At 47.6% G+C, this 18,538-nt stretch overlaps 2 protein-coding genes across 6 annotated transcripts in view; one reads left to right on the top strand and one right to left on the bottom strand.

Moving 5' to 3' along the window:
• RECQL (RecQ like helicase) overlaps positions 1-5,944 on the top strand; it is a 29,498-nt gene extending 23,554 nt beyond the window's left edge. For all 5 annotated transcript variants that reach the window (XM_032971073.2, XM_032971072.2, XM_032971075.2 and 2 more), the window contains exons 13-15: positions 896-1,115; positions 1,634-1,763; positions 2,486-5,944. In XM_032971073.2, the coding sequence (XP_032826964.1) occupies positions 896-1,115; positions 1,634-1,763; positions 2,486-2,614 (479 nt within the window). In that variant the 3' untranslated portion in view covers positions 2,615-5,944. The remainder of the gene's footprint in view (positions 1-895; positions 1,116-1,633; positions 1,764-2,485) is intronic.
• Positions 3,079-17,422, bottom strand: EDEM2 (ER degradation enhancing alpha-mannosidase like protein 2). Its single transcript, XM_032971077.2, has 11 exons — positions 17,120-17,422; positions 13,087-13,197; positions 11,793-11,832; positions 10,893-10,998; positions 10,269-10,394; positions 8,717-8,928; positions 6,683-6,824; positions 6,088-6,212; positions 5,637-5,781; positions 4,279-4,400; positions 3,079-3,601 (listed from the first exon to the last, which is right to left on the bottom strand). The coding sequence occupies exons 1-11, from the start codon at positions 17,347-17,349 to the stop codon at positions 3,095-3,097; spliced, it is 1,866 nt and encodes a 621-aa protein (XP_032826968.1). The 5' UTR covers positions 17,350-17,422; the 3' UTR covers positions 3,079-3,094.
• Between the last annotated feature and the right edge of the window lie 1,116 nt (positions 17,423-18,538).

Here is an 18,538-nt window from a genome sequence, read left to right as displayed (position 1 = left end):
CATATGGAATTTTCTATACGCAGACCTGCATGTACATCTGGCTACACATTTAAAATTACAATAGGACAGGTCTGAACTGTTGTTAACATTGGATATTGGATCTGTAATATGACAGCACTTGGGAGTTATGCAGCCACGTGTGTCAAGTCATGTACAGTACGTATAGACAAAGAACCCCCGTATAGCCTTAACATGCTGTTGGGGCAAGTGCTGTTTGAGAGCACCTATGAAGGCCGGCACGACACCCGAGGGGGTGGGATAGCCAGCACCACGCCTGACTGCCTTTGTCCCCTAGTGGCAATGTTTACACACCGCACCAGGTCTCATTTGAGACTGAGTCGATCGAAAAGAGGCCCAGGACCAGTTTAGATAGTCATCACTGGTGTTTCCCTGAGCGAGAATCGAACTCGGGTCGTCAGATTCGTAACGCAGCGCGCTAACCTCTACACTACCGCTCCCACAACAGTACTTTTGTCAAGCCACTGCCAGATGAGGGTCTCCCCATAACTATAGCTCGTGAGGGAAGCTGGTCAGTGCAAATTGTCATGTTGTTTTGTGGGGAGTTCTCTGAACGTGTGAATGTAGTGGTGGAGGCGAGTGGCATGTTATGGAATCTCTTCGTGTGTGTAGTGGTGGTGAGTGGCATGTCATTGTGCATTCTCTCCACGTGTATAGGAAACTAAACACTATAAACTATATTATTTTTTTACCAGCCAAGGCCCACTGAGCTATATAATTCATTTTTATAAGCGACCTAGCCACATATAGAGGCGTCAGGGTCAGGATCAAACCCATGACCTCCTGTATACCAGGCGAGGTAGTTAACATCTCGCCACCATATAGTGATGCAGGTGAGTGGTGTGTCGTTGTGGAATCTCTCCACGTGTGTGCGTAGTGGCGGAAGAGGCGAGCGTGGTACGGCACGCACGCGGCCTCATCGCCATCCTGCGGCACGCCCAGCAGAAGCAGGAGAAGCTCACGCCACTGCGGCTCCTCGAGGCCTGGCAGGGTCGGGGTGCGGTGAAGCTCCGAGTCTCGTCGGTGCCAACTCCGTCGTTGTCTCAGCAGGGCTGCGAGATCATCGTGCTGCAGTTGCTGATGCTTGGCTACATCAGGTAAGAGGAGTGGAGTTGGATTCGTGATTATTTCACTCCGGTTCTCTTTCGGACCCTGCTGCCGTGCACGGGCCTGTTTTCCCGTGCACCCTTTTATCATTCAAACACGTTTTTACTCGTAGGTTTTCCCAGCCAATATTGCAATTCACCAAATAGTTTTTCTGGGTTAAACCACATAGTAAAACCCTTCAGCTAATTACGTGTACAAGCACTTAACACAACAATAAGTTTCAGCTCACTGGTAGGTTGAAGAACAAGCCTTACAACCACATTTTGCAATTAGATTAATTTGGCTTTGAGAATTGTTTAACTTTGATGACAATATTAAATACATGAATCTCTGTTATACTCATTTTTGGTGCCACATTTGAGGAACGAGATTGTCCTTTATAAAATAAGGTGACTCAATAAAATTATTCCTTTTGTTCCATCTGCAGCTCGGGTGAGAAATGTAGCCTATAAAGTCCCCCACAAGGTCGGTAGAGGCGTCAACATCTCACCTTGTTGTTGTTGTGCAGGGAAGAGTACAGCTACACGCCCTACGCGACCATCTCGTACCTGGTGGTGGGTCAAAAGGCGCGGCTACTAGACGACCCTGACCATGCCCTCTCCCTGTGGCTTCCCAGTTCTACAAAAACTCCAGCCAAGGTGCCTTTTGCTAACTCGTGCACTTACTCACTCGCGGCCATTCTCTGGTTATTGAAGCCAATTCCCATAGGGCACCGTAAGACAACTCTTTAGAAACATGCGCTTAGTGCTTGTCCGTATTTGTTGAGCTATCGTTTGCAACCAGGTTGCTTCTGAAAAAGAGCTATATAGCTCAGTGGGCCTTCCCTGGTAAAATAAGAAAAAGTTTAAAAGGATAGTTTTATAACTTTCCGCAAGTATTCTACCCTCTTATTTAGGCCTTCCATCACCAGGCTCTCTCCTAGCTCTAGATGAAGGGAATGATACAAAAACAAATTCCAGCTCATAAGTGGAATAACTTTAATTTTGCCAAGGCATTTTATTCAAATGCAATGCCTCAAAAAATATATAAATTATAAAGTTATATGGCTTTTAAAAGCCTTGGAATATTAAAAACCACAATACTAACTCATACACAGCCTGTAATATGCACGGCATGTTGGTATAAAGATTTTGTTCCTCCCAGAGTTGTTCACTGCCCTTGCCTTCGCTTGAATTACCTGGATGACTTTGCATCCTCAGAGCCAGACCTCCCTGCGTGTTGGAGGTCGGTGCGAGGTCTCGGTGTTTTAAGTAAATCGATAAAAGTGCGCTCGCGAACCCAGCAATGCTCATTCGTGATTCGCATAACAGGCCTGAAGCCTGTATGATTGTAACGGTGTCTTTACCACGTGTTTAAACAGGCGGACTCTGGTCACACAGCGAGCGGCACAGCTAGCGGCGCGAAGAACGCGAGCAAGCGTGCCTCTTCCGACGGGAGCTGCGGCAAGCCCAAACGGAGCAAAGGCAGCGGTGTCATCCTGCTGGAGTGATTCTGGATTCAGGCCACACTAAAACTCCTACGACTACGACTGTAGCGAGAAGTCAAGTCACCCGAATGCTACCTTTCAAGTGTCCGGAAGGTTTTATTTAAACCCATTTTTTTTTATATTGGAAATGTTAATTTTACATTGTTTTCAGAATAGCCTACAATGGCATCAGTTCTGTTCTTCCATTGGGAGTTTTTTTTTATTAAAACTGGAACTTTTTTCAAATTGAATAAGATTAACTTTTGTTTGCTTTGTACGTTCATCATTAAAATGTCAGTTGCTATTATTATAGCGAGACATTTGTGCTGCGAGTAAAACCGTGTACGTTTTGGGTTATATACCCAGTGCAAAAGCAGCCACGTTACTCTTAAAGGGCAAACCAAATCCTAGTCCAATAAAACACAAATCAGTGGCAGTGTCTGGCTTAGTCTATGGTAGTTACTGCAACATTCAGAACAAGCATCAAGTAATGATACAGGATTTTTATTCCTTGTCAACAAACATTTGTCCTAAAACAGACAGCTTTGAGGTGTATGGCTGGCTTGGCGATCCCATTATGGCCGTTCTTCTATGGCCAGATTTCCTTCTGGCCCCCGCTTCTTGAGGTCTGCTACTATTGGTCCACACACTTACATTGTGTTTGTCTTTGTCAACCTGACTCCAGTCTGACGGTGTGTAACCACCTGCATTTTCTTTGGGCGCTGCATTCACAGCTTCTTCAAACAATCTCTTCAGGGTCAAAGTTTCGTCTTTAAAATGACTGCAGCAATACAGAGCCGCTGGGTCGATGGGGTGGGCTTCTGTGTTAAAGATGTAGCCCCCTGCGCCGAGGATGCATTCTCCAAAAGGAGTGGACACACTGTCCGATACCTCACCACTATTGTGTAAGAAGTTGTCCGGGTCGAACAGGAGATAGAGATATTTTGTGGTCTCGGCCAAGAAAAATGATTCCATTCGATTTTCCAGCCTTTGATCTTGAACATTTTTTACCTGCAAATAATCAAGACTTTTGGAACAGGCTCTCAAATATACAAAGTTTACTGTTTGTTAACGGTTAAACAAATCACGTTGTTAAATCGGTGTATTTATGGTGAGTGTGATGTTACTGTATACGTGCGGTCAAAACTTCCAGAATAAAATAACATTTTTGCAGAAAATGAATGAGTGTTTATTCACGACTGATGCTCAATAGGGAGAGCTCGGCCGTGTTTGTGCTAAAATACTCATCGGTAGAAATTCACACAACTTCATTGGGAACAGTTATGAACACTAAGAATGATTCCAACTCACCCAAGTCTAGTAACAATGGAGTCAGGTTCACGAAAACAAAGAAAAACACAATGTAAGTGTGTGGACAGATTGGTGAGTGGTGTATACAATTATTCCACTCACCAAGTCTAATAATTAACAACATCCTTTATTCTGAGTGAAGTGTTAAATGTATTCCTTCTATGCAAAGCCTTTGTGCATCTTTATGATTAGTTACATCTGATGCAAATAACTTGATAGCAGGGGTATTTTTTAGCGATTGTCTTGCACTTGAAAATTATTCTTGGAATAGAGGCAGTGATAAATCATATACACCCATTGGAAATGTGGTAAATAGGATTTCTGATGCCTTGTTCATGAGCCCAATTGTAACCAACATCCTGAAAGAAATCCTTTACCGTTGCATATCCACACTCCACGCGAGCATTCTTCTCAATGGCCTCAAGGATGTCCTGACCCAACTCCAACAGAAAGGGGTCCTTGGTCGCTCGATAGAGGTACATGGCACTTTCCACAAGCTCTGCGGAATTAACACAAGCGCTGCATACGATTATCAACCACAGCACAGGCAGCAGGGGGCGTGCCGCCCTCAAAAGGTGGAGACATGACAGAGGCATTGTCCTGTGGCTGACAATATTCCAATCGTGCTTCAAGCATCACGTCACGAGACAAAACGTCCGCTCCGAACTCTCGCCGAGAAGTACGATTCCAGTCGACACCAGCCAGCCCGTATCAACCGGCATCGCCACTGAAACGTATTACACAGGCATCGGTGGTCGTATGTTTTTTAACAACGGCGATGCCGGGAAGATCCACGGGCTCACTTTTCCCGCCTGAACGCCATGGGAGAATCCGGGCGGCATCAGGCCCATTGCACGAGCATCAGCACCACCTATCAAGCACGATTCTGGCTGGCGGGAATTGGCATGAAATCACCATTCTGGCCAGCTTGAATCTGGAATAGTTAAGCTAAGAATAGCTGCAGCCTAGATAAGATAGTATGGAATACCATTCTACTGCACGAGCCGAGCATTACAGACCACCTCACTCTCATTCAAACGGTCAGAGCCTTTTATCATGGGAATCGTACAAAGGTCGAATCTGGAACCGTTTTTTGTTGTTGTTTTATTGGCTTTCAGAAGCTTGGGAATTGATTATGCAATTTGAACATATTTAATTAATTTATTTAAGGGGCACCACGGTGGTGTGATGTTATCTCCTCGCCCGTTATACAGGTCAGGAGTTTGATCACGACCCTGATGCCTATATATTTGGAGTTTGCATGTTCTCCCCATGGTTGTGTGGATTTTTTTTGTCCGGGTCCTCCAGTTTTTCCCTCCACATTTAGGAACATGCATTGAGATTATTTCGATTATTTTGCTGCTATAAATGTCCAAATGATAAGCCACTTTGTTGAGCTATCATTTTGTGGCCAGGTCGCTTCTGAAAAATAAGTTAATACCTTGGTGGGCTTTGCCTGGTAGGAAGGGGATGGTTTAGTTGTATATGTATGCGTTGTGGGTGATTTGTTTACCTATCCTGTACTTTGCGCTACTGTCATGTTTGTATTGTATGTTGTAGTAACGTTCTTACCCGCCCCTACTGGACATCTGTGAAAAGGAGCTTTATAGCTCATCAGATTCCTCCAGTATGAATATTCTGATTCTGTAATTCCAACAGCAATCGTCCACCAGTTCAATTGACGTTAATTAATCAACCCTTCGTTACATGCAGAAGCAGCCAACCCCGTGCTCACCGGGGCGGAGGGGGTACCCCTCCCGCTTGTCAACGGTGGTGCTGTGCGGGATGTTGTAGAACTCTGGGAGGCCACCGAACTGCCTCCACACTTGATGGTAGTTGTGCAAGGTTTTCATGGCACTGTCGATATTTCCCACCAAACTCTGAAAATGGGACACAAGCAGTACATACATTTCTCACCAGAAATTAGTTTTTTTTTAATCAACTTCCATTATTGTTGGGATCATGCCGTTGTGTCACGGTTTATTCATTGGGGGACAAATTTTACGTTATTTTTTTCAGATAAATAAACAGCTAAAAACATTAGTAATTGTCTTGCCTGATGTTATAATCCACCTTATTGCACACACACACACAACCTGAGCCCACGAAGTATCGTACCCTGGACCTCGAGGAACTACCTCCACAAGGACCAGTGGGGGTCCCACTGTGATGTAGAGTGTGCGTACCTGTAGTCCTGGCCAATAGGCGTCCAGCGACTGAAATACTGGCATTGAGACGGTCCCCTTGCTCATGTGAACCCACACATACCAATCATCGTGCTTCATGTACTTCTCAATTGCTTCCGAATACTCTGCAACGAAACGCATGCAAACCATTGACTGTACTGTTCATTAAACTTGATTTGGAGCTTTCGTGATTGCAGGAATTACTTTTTGGTTCTTTCGGTAAAGTCACGCAGAAAGAAAATAAATTAAATAGAATACGACGTTTCGATTGCAACACAAGCGATCATCATCAGATACGAATGAATGAGAAAAAACAAACCTAGTAAACTTAGAAATATAATGCAATACAACACAGAGAGTTGGCTAACATAACAGTCAACATGCTACCTGGTTGATTAACAATATAAGTTAACACCCAACCCAACCAGGTACTGGTACAGCCTTTGGAGCAGTTTTGCCACATCGGCCCGGGACCGACAGAATGATGTTGGAAGCCGGATAATCGCGTGCCTGATTATCGATGATCAACTGTAGTCACAATCACTATAGCATGCCCAAAGCATCGTGTTCATTCCTCCAGTCACCATGGAAATACCTTTGAACATTTCCATGTACTCTGGTTCATGCAGCAGGATGGCCCCTTTGACTAAATACTCAAAGTATGAATCGATTCCAGCTCCAATCCCCGCATCCTGCGCGACCCAGGCCGACGTCTTCACATCGATGTGGTTGCCCACCTAAAGGTGAGAACAAATAAAATATACAAAGGCCACGTGTTGGCTGCAAAGACGATGCAAGGATGCATACATATTTTTCGCTTTTTTAATTTACATATAACGTGCATCTCACGGGTGGATTTAGACTATCGTTCCCTTTAAGATGGACAACACACACACTCATGGTGACAATTTAATGGATAATAGCCACAAACTTTTACATGCGAATACCTCCAAAAATAAATGCCTTAGTTTACTCTGTGAAGATTAAAAGGTACTGCAACGTGCCAAGCATTTTACCTCTCCTTCAGTGGCCACAACTTTTATCTTCCAAGTGATTCATTGAAAGTGGTTCAAACTGGCCAAAGTCTGTGCAGAAAATGAAAATGAAGGAGGTTCGCTACTGTCTTGCACCTTTTCTGCACCTTTTTGGACAAGATATGCCGTAGAGCAGGGGTCCCCAACCCCCGGGCCGCGGACCACTACCGGTACGTGGCCTGTTAGGAACCGGGCCGCACAGCAGCAGGAGGTGGGAGCGGTGAGTCCGCGCGTGGCCAGCCCCCATGATTTTATTATTTACCACTTCCGTCCGCGCCTCTTTCTCGCACTGCGCACTTGTCTCAGTCACAGTTTTGGTAAGCCCACAAGCTAACCCTAGCCAAAATTAGTCAAAAACAAACGTCGCTGGAGAGCTTCTTTGAAAACGGAGAAAGACCCAATGATGAACCCCCCCCTCCCCGGTCCGTGAAAAAATCGTCTTCCACGAAACCGGTCCCTGGTGCCAAAAAGGTTGGGGACCAGTGCAGGATGCAGGTTGATGTCAGGACAGGAGGACATGGGTAGGGTAAACCTTTTTGCAGCGGTCAAGCACAACCCGAAAGAAAGTCCCACGTGTTCTAGAATGTGAAGCGGCCATTAACGAGAAGCACTTTTTACCATAAACATCTGCACAATGATTCTACAGTGGCTCACGATATGATGGGAAACTAAAAATCTCACACGGAGAGACGCACTCGTGACGAGAGCAGACGAAAACAACCAGAGCAGCGTTCTCATAGCGTGGGTCGTGACTCCAGATGGGTCCCTCAAGTTATCAAAAGGGAGTCAGGTCTGTTGTATGATACCACTCCCACCCCGAGTTTTCTGGTCGCATAAAGAAGCACTTGGCAGTAGCCTTATTTAGACATTCAAACAGGGCAAGGCCCCTTCATGGTAGGAAAGGTAAGAACTGTTGGCACAACCCAGAGTAATATCTAAACCCCTGCAACCGAGACACAAACCTCTTCTCGGTGACGCATTCGTCAATAGGTGATAGGGTGTGATGTGCATCAGCTGCCACCGATTCAGAGAAATAAATTATATACATTATTTTTTTCATGAAAATTAAATTCAGGTAAAGCGTAAATTCTACTTTGCATTGTTTCAAAGCGGAAGCACTCATCTCTATTTCTGTATTTATCAGAGCTGGATGCTAAGCAGCTCAAAGGAATAGTTGTTGGCATTTGAGCACAGGTGCCCGAGACAGATGCTGTGAAATTCCGGGAAAGAGAACACAGCAGGTGAATGTTGTCGAGATGATTCGACGTAAAAGGTTGGCACTGGGTGGGACACGCGTGTGCAGGATGGGGGAAGGCCAATTACTGAGACAGGCATTGGAGTAGTATCCACAAATCTGACAAACCAAGGAAAAGACTTAAGACCATATGGTCGGATAAGACTGTCAGGGCAGAAGATGGAGGTCACTGCATGCCTACTGTGCAGCAACTGTGGGATCCGGCAAAGGGTGAAAAGCATTGGCAATGAGGTGCAGCAGTGGTGGTGACATCAACGGCTTTGGCCATAAAGGCATCTCTGTAAATCCATAAAAATAAAGTATCGCGGTTCAAGCCACATAAAGTGGGGCGGGCACCCACCAAACCGATCTCTGAGCGTGTTGTCCACAAGGAAAGCAGAGCTCTGCGAGCGGTGTCCTCAAAGACGGGGTCTCCGGTGAGCCGGCTGAGCGCGGAGAACTCCAGAATGAAGGTTCCCACGCCAGCCGTGCAGGTGACGCTCGTCTCAGTGGGGTGAACGCCGTGCCGCAGGTTCACCGTGCCGTATGGCATGCCCGTCGCCGTCTGGAACGCTGCACATGGCGACATAAGCCAGCGGCGTGTGCTGCTGCTGTGTGCCGAGGTTGCATCTCTGTATGGTGATGATGGTGGGTGACCAGGCCTCTTATAGTGTGACCCCCAGGCTGTAGAATTCACTTCCACTGGACCAGTATTCTTCACTAATTTTCAGAGGGGGGGCCACATCAGTGTGAGGACTGCCACACATTTGAAACCATTGGGTTTGATGGCACGATGGGGCTGTTTTCACATTTGTGTATTGTCGGGCGCTGCACTTCAGGGGGTGCACTAAAGGCAACCAGGGGCCTCCAGTGGCCTGCAGGTCTTGCAATTAAGAACGCTGCTCTGGACGTTCGCTCCGCTGACTCCCCCTCTCTTTTTTCAAATCGCGCCTTAAGACGCAAATAATTCGAAGGGCCTTAGAAATAATTTACTTTGTTTTGGGGTTGGAATTGATTGGTGTGAGCCTGTGTGTGTGCGTGTTTTGCAGTATTATTTACCCATCACACCATGAGCCAAAGTCCGAAATATTAGTTCTCTCACTCTGGGTTCGTGTTGTTGGCTCTTGGCTGTAAGTAGGAATGCGTTCTACGATTGCAATGAAAATCCAGCATCGCTCTTACAAATCCATTTCACGCCACATTCTACTGTAACTTGCTTCCAGCGTCTCGACTCGCGCACCCACACGTTTTCCCTGCTTTCAATCATTTTTCCACAGCCTCTCTAAGTTCATAGTCAGAGCTTAGAACTCGATCGCCTGATCTGCAAGATCAGCAACATGCTGACCACGGTTTGTTTGATTAAACAGGTGCTGCTGGAAGATATTGATCCAGAGGGCCCCATGTGCTGATACAATTGTACAGACCTTTGTTAATCCACCATGCCATGTATATCGGCTGATTGCATCGAGATAGTAAACTCTAAAAAAAAGAGTTTATACCTTTTGAAAACAGGTACATGCAGAAGATGCAAGAAATGTTATGGCAGAACAGGGTTCGCGAACTTTGGACATTTAATTCGGCACAAAAAAGTCGAAGATGCATTCCGGAGGTGGTTGCGATGGCTGGGCACATGTTCAGGATGGCGGAGGGAGCAGGCTACTGAGACAAACATTGCAGTGGCACACAGAGGTCATTGCCCGAAGATGTTGGGAGAATTCTAAGAGTGGAACTTTGAAGTAGAACAGCAGCTGGGGATTTGTGTTTCACGAATGAACAGACGAAAGCTTTCCACAAAACGCCTCGCTCGCACGTTTCAATATTCACAAAACTAGGACCGTCGCCGTAACAACAGGGGGTTTAAACATCCGCGGCGACCTTTCGACACGAACGGGTTTCAAAACACCAAATTATACCGGGCAGGAGTTTCCTGGCGACCTGCTCAGCCATGCGGAGGAGTGGCCCCGAGCAGGGCCATCCTTCCTCCAGCTCCACGCCCGCTTGCTTGGACAGCAGGTGTGCAGACAGCAGGCCACCCACCACTGCCGAGAAACAGTCGGCACCAATGAGACGCAATCCAGGGCGTCTGCCGCTACAGCAACACTCCTCTTATACATCCTTATATGGGGGCGGGGGGGGGGGTTGCTATCAGTGTTTCACACATCACTTGCTTTTAAGTAGTGTGGAGGACCGCAGTTTAAAGCGGATGATCGGACAAATATGCTACCACGTGAAAATGAATGTACGTACTTCCAGGAGGCTACTTCCAGGTAAACACTGGTCAGGTAAACCCCGATAATAAGTACGGATACTATAGAGACTATAATAGTGGAGTCAATGCACTCACATTATATAGGATCCCGCTTTCTCCAACCGCACCTCCGATTAGCACGGTTAGCTACGTACAGTGGAAAAAAGTTAAACATACATGCATACATTCGCCACTCGGGCTGTGTGTGGATGTGTGTTCTGCTTTTAAGGCACGCAATGCATCAACACCTCGTGGACACATTTACACATCACACAGCTTGGTAGCTTACCACGGATATTTGTTTCAAACACGGACACGTTGACATCTTGATTAAAGTTGATTGCATCCTCAAGAAAGAGAGAGACTCTCTGGAACTCGGTAGTGTTTCCCAGAACCTACGCGGCACAGGGGAGAGCGAGGGGGTTCCGCAGGTGAGGAGGTACAGGGCTAGGAGATAAAGGGGGGTGGGGAGGAGTAAGAGCAAGGATGGGACTGTATACGTTTTTGTGACACTTATGCATAGGTGAAACATGCAAGCAATCTGACTCGGGGTCTGCCAGCACGGTCAACCGAGGTGGTGGAATTTTACATCACGCTCGCTAACCAGCAACACTAACAGCTGTAGCTGTACACATTCCTGCGGAGGGAGCTGGTAGGAACGTTGGGTTGCTCGGTCAATGGCCAGGGTCAACGGCGGCACCACGTGGTGTATTCCGCAAATATGCCCGACTGCGAGGGCGGGCACAAGCCGGCGTGAGTAGGTTAAACGTTGAGTTTTATAAGGGCACCACGGGGTGACCAGCCCCTCCCCACCCAGCCCCACCCCTCCCACCCCCCACCCTCCCCACCCAGCCCCTCACCACCCTCCCTATCCAGCCCCTCCCCACCCTCCCCACCCAGCCCCTCCCCTCCCCACCCTTCCCCTCCCCTCCCCACCCAGCCCCTCCCCACCGAGCCCCACCCCTCCCATTTTTGGATGCACGACGGACGGACACAATAATCCCCTGTGGGCTGGTGTAACCAGGAGGTTCCTAGCAGTATAATTGTCTATTCATTACACCACTGTGACCTGTAACCATAACGTAACTGTGCAGCACTGTGATCCGCCAGTGTTTTTCAAAGTTAAAGCGAAAGGTTACACCAATGACACGCTCCGTTTCTGTCAAGCATACGGGTGGATATTACTTACCAGAAGTGTGTCCAACGCGTCAATCAAAGTGAGAGAAAATCTACAAGGAAGACACGAATCAATTATTGTACATTACTGTCTGGCTACCAGACAACCCCGTGGCTGGTGAACGTGCATGCGAGCATGCAGCGAGACCGACATTAAATACCATCGCAGCAGTTTGAAAGATACGCAATTTGACTGCAGTGTACAGTTACAATGCCATATCGATAACAGATAAAACATCGACTTTACGTTAAAAAAAATGAGCGTTGATATAACTTAATGTCAGCTTGTCAAGGAAGGTGAAATTATTTTTCAAACTGACATTTTGCAATACCGAAGTGGGTCCAATTGAAATTGACTGGTAGATAAGCAGGATGCATTGAGACGGTAAACCTCAATTGTTTGTAAAACACTTTGGCAGATAGTCAAGCCCTCCAGACACTGGACGAACCAAATATCGCACACAACTGTTCCAAATTAAAATACTGTGTCTAAAGCAGGACACTTCATGCATGCGTTTCAGAATCACAATCTTCATTTATCCTGGAGGAATCCGATGAGCTATGAAGCTCTTTTGATGTCCAGTAGGGGCAGGTCAGCAATTTTCATTCTTAATATCAGAATCAGAATCTTTATTTGGATGAGAGAAATCCGATGAGCTATTAAGCTTTTTTTATATATAAGTTTCCAGGAGGGGCAGCTAAGCAAGTTACAGCAGCAAACAATACAAAAAACAATAGGAGTGGAAAATAGATATAAAAAACGTGATCACCAGGGCCAGTTTAGCTCTGCTGTTGCCAACGCCACACTTTTAAATTTGGTGATCATAGCAAAAGCCCTCTCTCAAAAGCGTGAGTGATAGTGCTTATTGTCACACAAAAACAAAGATACCCCGTATAGCCTTAACCGACTGTTGGGGGCAAGTGCTGTTAGCGAGTAGGCCAGCATGGCTGAGGCCGAGTTGACTTAGGGGAGGCCCAGGACCGATTCAGATAATCGTCACTGGCGTTGGCCGTGAGCGGGAATCGAACTCTGCTAGCCGGGTTCGTAGTGCAGCTCGCTAAACCGCTACGCCATCGCTCCCCACACGAGCACCTTCCGTGTCCCACAACTCAGCGTCGGCAGTCGCTCACGCCCCCGACACGTGGACAGCACAGCAGGAGGCACGGATGGGCTTTCAGGACATCTGCAAAAAGAAGCTTCAGAGGTCATCGGATTCCTCCAGTCGAAATAAAAGATTCTGATTCTAAACTACCAACAATCATCCACGCCCCCCACCCCACCCCATATTAAGCGGAACTATCCGCACCTGCCCCAGGTGTCTTGCCCATCGCACGTAAGAGGTCTCAGCTCATCGAAGGGCATGGCGTTGTGCATGTAGTTGTCGTACGCGTGGTAGAACATTGCCTTGACTCGCGACCTGGAACACACGACAGCAGTGCGATCATGACTTCTATGGGTTTATGCATCTCTTATGATCGTGTCTCTATATTGGTAAAAAGATAAAAATTGTTTTTCTGTATCGACACAAGCACTGCTTCCCCCCTATGTTCCGTTTGGAATTGATCAAATCTACCATACTGCCTCTACTTGATTACTGTGACATCGTATATAAATCAGCCCCAAGTACTGTACTGAAGAACCTTGATTCCATCTATCACTCGGCCTTAAGATTTGCATTGAACTGCCCATATAGGACTCACCACTGTGATCTCTACATTGAGTCAAACTTAACATCTCTTAATGTTCGACGGCTTGTGCACCAGATCTAATTTATTCCCGATGTACTTACAAAAAAATCCGCAGACTACCTGCTGGATTTCCTCTCTGTTTCAAAGAACAAATTTGACCTCAGGTCTTCGCTCATTTACCAGCTTCACATTCCCTATTTCTGTACAAAAACTAGAGGAAGGGCCTTTGCTATTGATGCCCCCAGGGTCTGGAATGCTATTGCCAATAAACTGCAACTTGAATCACTACCTATGAGATCTTCACTCAAAATTGCTCTAGAGGAGTTGCACACCCCTAGCTGCCACTGCTATTCAGTGGCCTAAAATAAAATAAAATGTTTCGCTCCGGATGAGCGCTGCAAAGTATTATTTGTATTTTGATTTAGTGTGCTGATCTTAAAGGTGCATTGAAAATTTTTATACTCCGACTGATGCTCCTGTTGTTGTGGAGTTACTCATGCAGCCAGCTATGGCTCTAGGGTTTGGGGTTACATGTTCATTACGTAGTTTATTGTAAAAAATTCGGTCACAGTCCCTACAGTGAGGGAAAAAAGTATTTGATCCCCCGCTGATTTTGTACATTTGCCCACTGACAAAGAAATGATCAGTCTATAATTTTAATGGAAAGCTTATTTGAACAGCGAGAGACAGAACAAAAAAATAAAAAAAGCATGTCAAAAATGTTATAAATTAATTGGCATTGTAATGAGGGAAATAAGTATTTGACCCCTCTGCAAAACATGACTTAGTACTTGGTGACAAAACCCTTGTTGGCAATCACAGAGGTCAGACGTTTCTTGTAGTTGGCCACCAGGTTTACACACATCTCAGGAGGGATTTTGTCCCACTCCTCTTTGCAGATCTTCTCCAAGTCATTAAGGTTTCGAGGCTGACGTTTGGCAACTCGAACCTTCAGCTCCCTCAGATTTTATATGGGATTAAGGTCTGGAGACTGGCTAGGCCACTCCAGGACCTTAATGTGCTTCTTCTTGAGCCACTCCTTTGTTGCCTTCGCCGTGTGTTTTGGGTCATTGTCATGCTGGAATACCCATCCACGACCCATTTTCAATGCCCTGGCTGAGGGAAGGAGGTTCTCACCAAAGATTTGACGGTACATGGCCCCGTCCATCGTCCCTTTGATGCGGTGAAGTTGTCCTGTCCCCTTAGCAGAAAAACGCCCCCAAAGCATAATGTTTCCACCTCCATGTTTAACGGTGGGGATGGTGTTCTTGGGGTCATAGGCAGCATTCCTCCTCCTCCATACAGTTGAGTTGATGCCAAAGAGCTCCATTTCGGTCTCATCTGACCACAACACTTTCACCCAGTTGTCCTCTGAATCATTCAGATGTTCATTGGCAAACTTCAGACGGGCATGTATATGTGCTTTCTTGAGCAGGGGGACCTTGCGGGCGCTGCAGGATTTCAGTCCTTCACGGCGTAGTGTGTTACCAATTGTTTTCTTGGTGACTATGGTCCCAGCTGCCTTGAGATCATTGACCAGATCCTCCCGTGTAGTTCTGGGCTGATTCATCACCGTTATCATGATCATTGCAACTCCACGAGGTGAGATCTTGCATGGAGCCCCAGGCCGAGGGAGATTGACAGTTCTTTTGTGTTTCTTCCATTGCGAATAATCGCACCAACTGTTGTCACCTTCTCACCAAGCTGCTTGGCAATGGTCTTGTAGCCTATTCCAGCCTTGCGTAGGTCTACAATCTTGTCCCTGACATCCTTGGAGAGCTCTTTGGTATTGGCCATGGTGGAGAGTTTGGAATCTGATTGATTGATTGCTTCTGTGGACAGGTGTCTTATTTACAGGTAAAAAGCTGAGATTAGGAGCACTCCCTTTAAGAGTGTGCTCCTAATCTCAGCTCGTTACCTGTATAAAAGACAACTGGGAGCCAGAAATCTTTCTGATTGAGAGGGGGTCAAATACTTATTTCCCTCATTAAAATGCAAATCAACTTATAACATTTCTGACATGCGTTTTTCTGAAATTTTTTGTTGCTATTCTGTCTCTCACTGTTCAAATAAACCTACCATTAAAATTATAGACTGATCATTTCTTTGTCAGTGAGCAAACGTACAAAATCAGCAGGGGATGAAATACTTTTTTGCCTCACTGTATGATCACTGTTACATTGCATTTATGGCTTTATTTCGAAAAGTTTTTTGGTTTGGCCATGTTTGTTTGTTGTAGTACGGAGTTAGACTGATGGCCTTAATCTAAGTTGTCTTGTGGTTGTTGTTGTTGTTTGACTTGCATCCCACTGGGATTTTTGCACACAGCGTTGGTGTACGGTGCTATTTCATGAATATTTTGCTGTTTTTTTTCCTGGATTTGTTTGCACAGTCACCTAGTCACTTTAAGATGTTTTTTTGTTCATGTTCTTGTTTTTTGTTTGTTGCGGTTGCACCCGATTCAAGAGCCGAATGGCTCACAGGGCTATACCAAATAAATTAAACTGAAAAAAAAACTATGTATCTCCGAGTCGATGTATCTATGCGTGTATCTATCTATGGGCTTAGTCCATTTGTCCACAGCGTTGGGTTGCAACATACCCACACTTTACCCCACCACTCGCGGGGCGTTAGGGGCCGTCCATAAATGACGTCATACGGCGTCACAAAAAGTCAGACCCCCCCCCCTCAAATATGACGTTACAAAGCTCTGCCCACCCCCCACCCCAAAACCATATTTCCATTTTGAAAATAAAACACGCTTCAAATCGTTTTAAACTATTGTCATTGTAGTGCGTATCTAATGCGGCGCTGCACTCTGATGTTGTAGGAGAAAACATTTATTAAAAAGTCTATTTTATTAAGTAGAACGTGTTGTCTATATTTATTTAAATTTGCGCATTTTGATGTGACGTCACATTTCTCACCCCCCCCCCCCCCCATCGTCACACATCGTCACAAATGTCTGACCCCCCCCCCCAGGTGCGTGACGTCATTTATGGACGGCCCCTTAGCTCACTTGGACTTGCAATGCAGATGTGCAGGTTGGATTCCATCTCTCACTCACCCACTCACCCATTCTCTGGACATCTACTGGATATCTGTGCAAAAGAGAGCTTTAAAGCTCATCAGATTCCTCCAGTATAAATAAATATTCTGATGGCAAGCCACAGCAGCGCGATCGTGGCCGTGCAACCCAAACCACTGCATGAGGTATGCGCTCCTTCAACTGATGAACAGCAAAACGACGACGAGCTGCCGTCTCCTTGAAGCCCTTCCTCTCTCTCTCTCGCCCTGGCCAGCAGGAGACCACCTCCACATCCAGCTCGCGACCCGGGCGCCGCTAACATCAAGTGCGGAGCAGAGGCGTCAGTGCCGGCAGCAGCAGGAGCAGCAGCAGCAGGAGCAGCAGCAGCAGGCGCAGCAGCAGGAGCAGCAGGAGGAGCAGCAGCAGGAGCAGCAGGAGCAGCACCAGGAGCAGCAGCAGCAGGAGCAGCAGCAGGAGCAGCAGGAGCAGCAGCAGGAGCAGCAGGAGCAGCAGCAGGAGCAGCAGCAGGAGCAGCAGGAGCAGCAGCAGGAGCAGCAGGAGCAGCAGCAGGAGCAGCAGGAGCAGCAGCAGCAGCAGGAGCAGCAGGAGAGGCCTCAGGGCACCTGTACGAGTGGAGGCGCGCGGGCAGCTCGGCCTGCGCGCCCAACGCCGCCGTCACCGCCGCGATGAGCAGCAGCAGCGGGAGCAGGCGGCGCGCGGGGGAGACGCGGGGGAGCAGCAGCGGGAGGTGGAGGAGGTGGTGGTGGTGGAGGAGGTGGTGGTGGTGGAGGCGGCGACCGCACGGCGAGGAGACGCCCGGTGCGGACCGCGGGTGCCACCGCACGGCGTCCATCGCGGATCAGGACGCCGCGTCACGTGACCCCTTCCCCACCGGCCTCCACTTCCGCGTCTGCTGCTGTTGAGCGCGAGGGGGCCACGTGGTTGTGCGTGCATGTCACGTGGTTGTGCGTGCATGTCACGTGGTTGTGCGTGCAGGCCACGTGGTTGTGCGTGCAGGCCACGTGGTTGTGCGTGCAGGCCACGTGGTTGCGCGTGCAGGCCACGTGGTTGCGCGTGCAGGCCACGTGGTTGCGCGTGCAGGCCACGTGGTTGCGCGTGCAGGCCACGTGGTTGCGCGTGCAGGCCACGTGGTTGCGCGTGCAGGCCACGTGGTTGCGCGTGCAGGCCACGTGGTTGCGCGTGCAGGCCACGTGGTTGCGCGTGCAGGCCACGTGGTTGCGCGTGCAGGCCACGTGGTTGCGCGTGCAGGCCACGTGGTTGCGCGTGCAGGCCACGTGGTTGCGCGTGCAGGCCACGTGGTTGCGCGTGCAGGCCACGTGGTTGCGCGTGCAGGCCACGTGGTTGCGCGTGCAGGCCACGTGGTTGTGGGGAGGGGGGCACGTGGTTGTGCGTGCGGGCCACGTCGCAGTCGGTGTTCGATTGACTTCAATTTGTCAGCGTGAAATCATGGTTCAGAGTCGTTGTTTAGTATCTAAATAAGGGGCCGTCCATAAATGACGTCACGCACCTGGGGGGGGGGGGTCAGACATTTGTGACGATGTGTGACGAGGGGGGGGGGGGAGAAATGTGACGTCATATCAAAATGCGCAACTTTAAATAAATATAGACAACACGTTCTACTTGATTAAATAGACTTTTTAATAAATGTTTTCTCCTACAGCATCAGAGTGCAGCGCCACATTAAATACGCACTACAATGACAATAGTTTAAAGCGATTTGAAGCATGTTTTATTTTTGGGGGGGAATGGGCAGAGCTTTGTAACGTCATATTTGAGGAGGGGGGGTCGTGTGACGAGGGGGGGGGGTCAAAAATCGTCCAAAATCGCGTGACGTAATTTATGGACGGCCCCTTGGTAGACGCTGATAAATATATACAATGTGTGTAAGAATCGATCGTGATAAATACAGCATCGCTGGATAACAGCTTAAGATCCCTTCAAATAGCAGTGGATTGACCATGGCTGATGGTGATGCAAACAATACAGGCATACCTCGCCGAACGCGGGGATTATGTGCCTGG

This window comes from Petromyzon marinus, chromosome 45 (genome assembly GCF_048934315.1).
Source record: "Petromyzon marinus isolate PM22_M1 ecotype Great Lakes invasive population chromosome 45, UKy_Petmar_22M1.pri1.0, whole genome shotgun sequence".
Taxonomy (NCBI): Eukaryota; Metazoa; Chordata; class Hyperoartia; order Petromyzontiformes; family Petromyzontidae; genus Petromyzon; species Petromyzon marinus.
This window is presented reverse-complemented; position numbering and strand designations above follow the sequence as displayed.

Coding starts and splice junctions, on each gene's coding strand:
- EDEM2 (XM_032971077.2), bottom strand. CDS start 17,349: ATGGACGCCGTGCGGTGGCACCCGCGGTCCGCACCGGGCGTCTCCTCG. Junction 11,833..13,086: donor GGGCAAGACACCTGGGGCAG/GTGCGGATAGTT, acceptor TCTTCCTTGTAG/ATTTTCTCTCACTTTGATTG. Junction 8,929..10,268: donor CGCCAGGAAACTCCTGCCCG/GTATAATTTGGT, acceptor CGCCATGTGCAG/CGTTCCAGACGGCGACGGGC.